Source organism: Carettochelys insculpta, chromosome 2 (genome assembly GCF_033958435.1).
Source record: "Carettochelys insculpta isolate YL-2023 chromosome 2, ASM3395843v1, whole genome shotgun sequence".
Lineage (NCBI taxonomy): Eukaryota > Metazoa > Chordata > Testudines > Carettochelyidae > Carettochelys > Carettochelys insculpta.
The window spans coordinates 5,649,829-5,657,897 of NC_134138.1; the positions used below are offsets into that span (position 1 = coordinate 5,649,829).

The following is an 8,069-nucleotide window of genomic DNA, read 5'->3' on the forward strand; positions in this document are numbered from 1 at the left end:
GGAAGAACCCCGAAGAGCCAGCCAAGGCCTGTGCGGTTGGTAATGGAGCAGGAATCCCATCACTCCCATCAATCCCGCCTCTTATAAGAGGACTGGACTAGGCAGGGACTCATGCAGTGATCCTCTGGTGACTGGCAAGCTCAGCAGAGAGCACTCCACACCAGGCACCCCACGGGCAGAGCTGCAGGGAAGGGGCACGAAGTGGTGCAGAATTTGCCCGACTAATTTTATTGAGAGAAAAACTCAGTTGCTGCTCTTGATATTTAACCTTCTTTGCGAAGGAGAGAAGAGTTGTAACCTTCTTCCAAAAGCGTCGAACTGTCCCGTGAATACCCCAGTGGCAGGAACAACTGTACAAGTGAGACTTCTCTTTCCAGTATTCACTACAACTATAGACACACAACTGGATTGGGGCCACTTGGCACTCTCACCTATGCTTTGGGGGAGGGAGGTCCCGCCAGCTGCTCTCCCCCACCCTGAATGGGCAGCCTCGGCAAGGCCTCAGGACACAGCCAGCCAGCTGGCAGGACGCCCACTTCCCTGCAGTTGATTTAGAATTAAACCACAGCCCAAGTGCTTTAGGCGCTGGGCAGCCGAGGAGCCCATAAGAAAAGCAAAGCTGGCAGCAATGATGGCTGTTTGCACAGGGGGGTTTCAGGCTGGAGGAGGAGGGAGACACCTAGGTTCCCTACTCCTGCAGCAAGTCTCTTCCTAGTGTGAGTGGGCAGCAAGACTGGGGGAGAGGGGAGAGAAAGTGCAAAGGCTGAGGGAACAAGCCAGCACCGGTGCCCAGGCAATGACAAGGGGCTTGTCCCAGGCCCAGGGAAGCCAGGGGGAGGCCTGCATGCACTCCAGGGAGAGCTGGACCAGCCCCATGTCAGCTCTGGTACTCACGGACCACCCCGTCAACTGCCCCCTGCTGGATGTTCTGTTCTGGTTCATGTGTCCCATGATTTGCTGCTCGCTGGTGACAAGTCCTGCCCCACGGGGGAGCTGAAGCAGTGACGCTCTGGTCCTGGCCCCACTGATGCCTGGCACTTCCCCCAGCTCCAGCCACAGCCCTGGGGCCTTCTTACAGGAAAAGGCCAGGGAGAAAGTTCATGGGCCAAACTCACTGCTGGTGTAACTCCACCATAATGCATGGTGTCACACCTAGGGGGGAGTTAGCCCAGTGACTCTAGCTGAGCTAAGGAGAGGAGGTAACTGCAGAGCAGCAGCAATGTGCCAGGCTCAGCTGAGGCAGATCTTTCAGTCCAAGTCCTTGAGATCTTCCAGATGTTCTTCATGCTGGTTCGCCGCACCCAGAGGCCAAGCTGCCACAACAGCTTCCTTCTGAAGGTGCACACTGCATCCCGCTTGTCGGGTGTCTAACCAGAGAGCTGCGGCTGTGCAGCGCTTCGTCCAGCTCTCACCCAAGCAGAGACCTCCCGCCATGGGGCTTGTACGATTACAGAGATAGACACGCAGGGTGGAAGACACTTTATTTCAGCTACTTTTGTTTTTTTATTTGCCCTTTTCAAGGGAGGGAATGTAAAACCGCCTCGTGCCAGAGGCTTTACACACACGAGCTGGGGCATCATGAATGCAGTTCCCAAGGCAAGAGTGATGGGAAGTTACCATGCCATGTGGCCAACCAGGATGTCAGGGATGGTGCTTGGTCCTGCCAAGAGGGCAGGCAACTGGACTAGATGACCTCCCGAGGTCCCTTCCAGTTCTGGGAGATGTGTATCTCCAATTATCTTATTGTGGGGAGGGATCATTCAGTGGTTTGAGCACTGGCCTGCTAAATACAGGGATGTGAGCTCAGTCCTTCAGGAGGCCATTTAGGGATTGGGGCAAAATAGACGGCTACCCAGCACTCTGAGGCTGACAGTGGCAGGTGTTTGAGTCACACCTTGTGGAGTGGCTGAGTACATACAAGTTCCCCACATGTAACCCCGCTCCATTCTCATGCTTAATGCGAAAGGCTGCCAATGACTGGGCTAAAATTAAGCAAAGGTAAATGTAGGCTGGCCGGCAGGACCAATACCCTGAGTGCTGCCTGCCTCAGGGCCAGGCACTCTCACAACCTGCAGCTGCATCGTGCCGTGACCTGCTGGGAAAGGACTGGTAGGTTTTCCCATCACCAGATCCCTGGAGCCTACGACCGAATAGCCAGCATCTTCCCTGGGCAGAGACAGCAGGGGGTGCTTCACCAGCAGAAACTCAGTCACAGCACTGGAGGCCTGTAACTCCCTGGAAGTATGGTGTCAGCTGGATTTCAAGAGGGTACCACAGTCACCTAGTCTCTTCTTCCAGAGCCAAAGAAGGCATTCGCAGCAGCTGGCTGTTTTTCTGCCACACTGGGGCCCTCTCCAGAGAGTGACACCAGATAGGACAGCTCCAACATTTGGTATCCCCTTCTCCTCTGGCAAGTCATAAGCGGCTGCAGAAACTGACTGGGTGCCAGAGGGCTGCAGGGAGCGTAGACCAGACTGCAGCCTCAACATGAAGGTTAACTCTACATACTATAACTCTCAGCCCAAAGGCCCAGACCCACACTGGGAACTCCACAGATGGCACTTTGGTAAGTCCTCAGTCCAGCTCAAGGTGCTGTCTCTGTAAGGCCCATTGACAGGCTAAATTCCCTGCTGCCAGGAGACAGCTGAGCACAGCTTCCTTCCTGAGCATCAGCAGTCTCTCCGCCTTCACCCCCAGCAGGACACCAGCTGTGCTCAACGCCAGGCTGCCCAGTAGCCCACAGAAATCCATGGTGAAGAGGGAAAGGATGAGGATGGTTATGGAGGCCACCACAGCGACAGACTGAGCAAGCATGGCCCTGCTCTCCTCAGTGAAGTACCCCGAGCCCATGGCGAGCAGCAGAGCCCCTCCCAGGAGGATGTTGGCTGTGGAGTGGTCGCCATTCAGCCAGTGGAATCCAAAAGCCAGCAAAGGGAAGCCAATGACGGTGGAGACCCAGGTAGCAGACTGGGAATCTACTGCCACAGGAAGCCCCAGCGGTGTACAGAAGAAGCCAGCTGATCCCACAAATGATACCAGTGCCTGGAGGAGAAACCCTGCTGCAGCCCCACGATTTATCTACAAACACAGAGGCATGCAATGAGCCACAGGCCGTGGCCACAGGAAACTCAGAAGGACAGACACATGAATCAACAGCTTGGACGTGCAGGGTAAGAGCTTGAGGAAGCCGTACCCAGAGATGCATCATGCTGGCAGGGTCCCCTAGCTCAACTGCTTCCTTCCACACAAAGGCTGGAGGCCCATTAAGAAGAACCTCTTTGCTTGCTTCCCTTCCTACCACTAGCGTGACTGCAAAACCCCCTTCATTCCTCCGACAACCGCCCACCCCCAGTGCAGATTCTCCAGCCCCACAGATTCATCCTTCTTCCAGCTTCTGCAACCAAATCACCTGCAGCCCTCACAGAACCAAGAAGCGATCTGGTAAAGCAGAGCGCAATGAACTTGGCCCCAGGCCTCGTCAGACTCCTGACACTGATAAGCAATAAGCTAACTCACAATACAGTGCTGCAGCAAGAAACCTGGTGAGTTATCACTGGGTATGAAAATCTGTTTGTCCAGTAAACGGGGGGCAACGAGAAATGAACAAGAGACAATAGATGGCCTTGCCCTTGGCCGTGGAACTAGCACGCAATGCACGATTTGTTCTCTTGTCCGAGCTTTCCTTTCCTCTGTCAGGTGAGCGAACACAAACAGCCCAATTCAGCTGCCACCTGGGCAGGTCTACGGTAAGAGGTGCACCTTACTTTGTTCCAGAACCACCCACCTCCCAGATATGATGCTCAGTGTGGCCCCTGGCACACCCTTGCTCTCACCTGGAGAGTGCGAACAGCTGCAATCAGACACACAGTGCACAGCCCCAGGCTGGGAACAGCCGTGCTCCACTCAGCATGCTGGCCAGCCATGGGGCAGGGGCCTTACCAGCCTGAAAGGGAGAGGAGAAAGAAGTTACTCGAGCTTGCAGGTTCTCTGAAGTGGGGAGCAGGGCAGGGCACTGGGCCAATCTGACCAGGGATGGAAGAGACACTCATCCAGGCGGCAGGGAAGGCCGAGAAATAGGATGACTTCAACCCCATCCCCCTGGAAATACCCTCCCCCCACACTGCCGTTCTACCATCTAACCCCATGGGAATCCCCACCACCACTGCCTGGCTATCACCTCACCCCCCTGGAACCCCCTCCCCCCCACTGCCAGCCAGCCACCTCACCCCCCCCAGAACCCCCCCAACAGCCGGACAACAACCAGCTCACCCCCCCAGAACCCTCCCCCACTGCCAGGCAACCACCTCACCCCCCCCAGAACCCTCCCCCACTGCCAGGCAACCACCTCACTCCCCCCCCCACTGCCGGGCAACCACCTCACCCCCCAGAACCCCCCCCACACTGCCAGGCAACCACCTCACCCCCACCAGAACCCCCCCAACAGCCGGACAACAACCACCTCACCCCCCCAGAACCCTCCCCCACTGCCAGGCAACCACCTCACCCCCCCAGAACCCTCCCCCACTGCCAGGCAACCACCTCACTCCCCCCCCCCAGAACCCTCCCCCACTGCCAGGCAACCACCTCACTCCCCCCCCCCAGAACCCCCCCCCCCACTGCCAGGCAACCACCTCACCCCCCCCAGAACCCTCCCCCACTGCCAGGCAACCACCTCACCCCCCCAGAACCCCCCCCCACTGCCAGGCAACCACCTCACTCCCCCCCCCACTGCCGGGCAACCACCTCACCCCCCAGAACCCCCCCCACACTGCCAGGCAACCACCTCACCCCCACCAGAACCCCCCCAACAGCCGGACAACAACCACCTCACCCCCCCAGAACCCTCCCCCACTGCCAGGCAACCACCTCACTCCCCCCCCCCAGAACCCCCCCCCCCCCCCCCACTGCCAGGCAACCACCTCACCCCCCCCCCAGAACCCCCCCCCACTGCCGGGCAACCACCTCACCCCCCCCCCCCCCCCCCACTGCCGGGCAACCACCTCACTCCACGGACTGACGAGCGCCGCCGATGCCCTTCCCCACCGCGCGCCGGTCCATCCCCGAGGCTCCGCCCCCCTCGACCGCACTTCCGGCCCGGGCGGACCGCGGTGCTACGGAGTGCGGCCTAGAGAGGCGCAGCCCTCAGGCAGGGGCGCGCTCGTTGCCCGGGCCCAGGAGACACTGCGCTGGCGCCCCCTGCCGGAGCGGAGGAGTCATAGCCGCTCCTGGGCGCGAGGGGCCATAACTTGGGCGTAAGAGGGACCGGCTGCGGCACAGGGAGAGGGGCGGACCCCATCGCTCCTCCCCGGCACTAAGTGCCCCCCAGCCCGTACCACCTCCCCCCGGCATTGAGCGCCCCCCAGCCCCGGGGTCCCCCAGAGCCCTACCACCTCCCCCCGGCATTGAGCGCCCCGCAGCCCCGGGGTCCCCCTGAGCCCTACCACCTCCCCCCGGCACTGAGCGCCCTGCAGCCCCGGGGTCCCCGAGCCGTACCACCTCCCCCCAGCACTGAGCGCCCTGCAGCCCCGGGGTCCCCCTGAGCCCTACCACCTCCCCCCGGCACTGAGCGCCCTGCAGCCCCGGGGTCCCCGAGCCGTACCACCTCCCCCCGGCACTGAGCGCCCTGCAGCCCCCCTGGGCCGTACCACCTCCCCCCGGCACTGAGCGCCCTGCAGCCCCGGGGTCCCCCTGAGCCCTACCACCTCCCCCCGGCACTGAGCGCCCTGCAGCCCCGGGGTCCCCAAGCCGTACCACCTCCCCCCGGCACTGAGCGCCCTGCAGCCCCGGGGTCCCCGAGCCGTACCACCTCCCCCCTGCACTGAGCGCCCTGCAGCCCCGGGGTCCCCCTGAGCCCTACCACCTCCCCTCGGCACTGAGCGCCCTGCAGCCCCGGGGTCCCCGAGCCGTACCACCTCCCCCCAGCACTGAGCGCCCTGCAGCCCCGGGGTCCCCGAGCCGTACCACCTCCCCCCGGCACTGAGCGCCCCGCAGCCCCCCTGGGCCGTACCACCTCCCCCCGGCACTGAGCGCCCTGCAGCCCCGGGGTCCCCCTGAGCCCTACCACCTCCCCCCGGCACTGAGCGCCCTGCAGCCCCCCTGGGCCGTACCACCTCCCCCCGGCACTGAGCGCCCCCCAGCCCCGGGGTCCCCCTGAGCCGCACCACCTCCCCCTGGCATTGAGCGTCCTGCAGCCCCGGGGTCCCCGAGCCGTACCACCTCCCCCTGGCACTGAGCGCCCTGCAGCCCCGGGGTCCCCCTGAGCCCTACCACCTCCCCCCGGCATTGAGCGCCCCGCAGCCCCGGGGTCCCCCCGAGCCGTACCACCTCCCCCCGGCACTGAACGCCCCGCAGCCCCGGGGTCCCCCTGAGCCGTACCACCTCCCCCTGGCACTGAGCGCCCTGCAGCCCCGGGGTCCACCTGAGCCGTACCACCTCCCCCTGGCACTGAGCGCCCCGCAGCCCCCCTGGGCCGTACCACCTCCTCCCGGCACTGAGCGCCCTGCAGCCCCGGGGTCCGCCGGGCCGTACCACCTCCCCCCGGCACTGAACGCCCTGCAGCCCCGGGGTCCCCCTGAGCTGTACCACCTCCCCCCGGCACTGAGCGCCCTGCAGCCCCGGGGTCCCCCGAGCCCTACCACCTCCCCCTGGCACTGAGCACCCTGCAGCCCCCCTGAGCCGTACCACCTCTCCCTGGCACTGAGCGCCCCACAGCCCCAGGATCCCACAAGCTGCCTGCTGACCAAGAATTTGGGGGAAAAACAGGCAAGAAAGATGCAGGAAAAAAAACATTAGGAAGGGTCATTAAACAGGAGCTCAAAGGGGCTAAGCTGGGGCCAGAGAGATGCTCAGCTTCCTTCACTGAAGAGGCCAGGTCACAGTGTGCCTTGTTCCAGGCATGGAAGCTCACAGCCAGGCCCAGCTGCCCAGCACTAGAAGGGCTTTGGGTGTGTGCTGACGGTGCACAAGGAATGAAAGGCTCTACTGACACAGGCCAGGTTTCAGACCCTGTCTTACAGTTTGATGTGACCATTGGTTCCCAGCACATCTGCACCTGCAACTCACAGCCTGTGAAAGGAACCTGGTGCTGCTCTCACCCCATCCTCCTGGCAGTGTCTGAGTGGGCACTGGGGTGTACTCTTCCTGCGGCAGCCCTGACTCTGAGTGCCCAGTGGGCTGGGAGCTGGACTCCCCAGGGAGCTGGTCAGACGGCTGGGGATTGGGAACCTGCAGAGAGAGCAGGGCCTGGGGACAGTGCTGGGTCTGCGTGGCTGACCGCTGGCAGCCGGAGACAAGACCTCTGCAGGGCAGGTGCCCACAACCAGGTATCCCCGGTAAGTGTCACTGCCCCGTCGGCCAAACACTGAGCACCCGCTGCCTGGGGGCCCCAACGGCCTGTATCCCCCTCCAGGGGTACCCAGCAACCCCTGGTCTTAGGCTCCCCGGCAATGGGAGCTGCGAAAGCCGCCCCTAGCCAGGGATCCTCCATCCCAGGGAGCCTGCCCGGCCCCGGCCGCGGCTGCCGCAGCTTTTTCCCGTGCGAGCTGCAGCGCCCGGCCAAGGGGCTCCTCGGGCTGTCAGCGCTGCAGCCTCCGCGAGGTAACAGCACACGCAGCCCGGCCCCCCGTGCGCTCCGGGCCTGCGCCCTCCACCCGCCCGGCTCCCCGTGCGCTCCAGGCCTGCACTGCCCCCCGGCCCCCCGTGCGCTCCGGGCCTGCACCCTCCACCCCCACCCCCGGCTCCCCGTGCGCTCCGGGCCTGCACCCTCCACCCCCGGCTCCCCGTGCGCTCCGGGCCTGCACCCTCCACCCTACCCGGCTCCCCGTGCGCTCCAGGCCTGCACCGCCCCCCGGCCCCCCGTGCGCTCCAGGCCTGCACCGCCCCCCGGCCCCCCGTGCGCTCCGGGCCTGCACCCTCCACCCCCGGCTCCCCGTGCGCTCCGGGCCTGCACCCTCCACCCTACCCGGCTCCCCGTGCGCTCCCGGCCTGCGCCGCCCCCCGGCTCCCCGTGCGCTCCGGGCCTGCGGCCTCCCTCCAGCCCAGCCTCGGCTTCGGGTCCTGCCCCGCCCTGC

The 8,069-nt window shown here is 63.8% G+C and overlaps 1 protein-coding gene across 6 annotated transcripts; it reads right to left on the reverse strand.

The window, feature by feature from the left end:
- Positions 1 to 1,474: 1,474 nt before the first annotated feature.
- TMEM276 (transmembrane protein 276) lies at positions 1,475 to 8,052 on the reverse strand. Of its 6 annotated transcripts, XM_074986515.1 has the most exons (4): positions 7,961 to 7,977; positions 7,095 to 7,224; positions 3,834 to 3,943; positions 1,475 to 3,078 (listed from the first exon to the last, which is right to left on the reverse strand). In XM_074986515.1, exons 3-4 carry the CDS (start codon positions 3,921 to 3,923, stop codon positions 2,575 to 2,577), a joined length of 594 nt encoding a protein of 197 aa, XP_074842616.1. In that variant the 5' UTR covers positions 3,924 to 3,943; positions 7,095 to 7,224; positions 7,961 to 7,977; the 3' UTR covers positions 1,475 to 2,574. The 6 variants fall into 6 exon arrangements, with proteins under 6 accessions (XP_074842616.1, XP_074842612.1, XP_074842618.1 ...); XM_074986511.1 differs by lacking the exon at positions 7,095 to 7,224 and having other exon boundaries at positions 7,961 to 8,052; XM_074986517.1 differs by lacking the exons at positions 7,095 to 7,224; positions 7,961 to 7,977 and adding an exon at positions 7,654 to 7,670.
- Between the last annotated feature and the right edge of the window lie 17 nt (positions 8,053 to 8,069).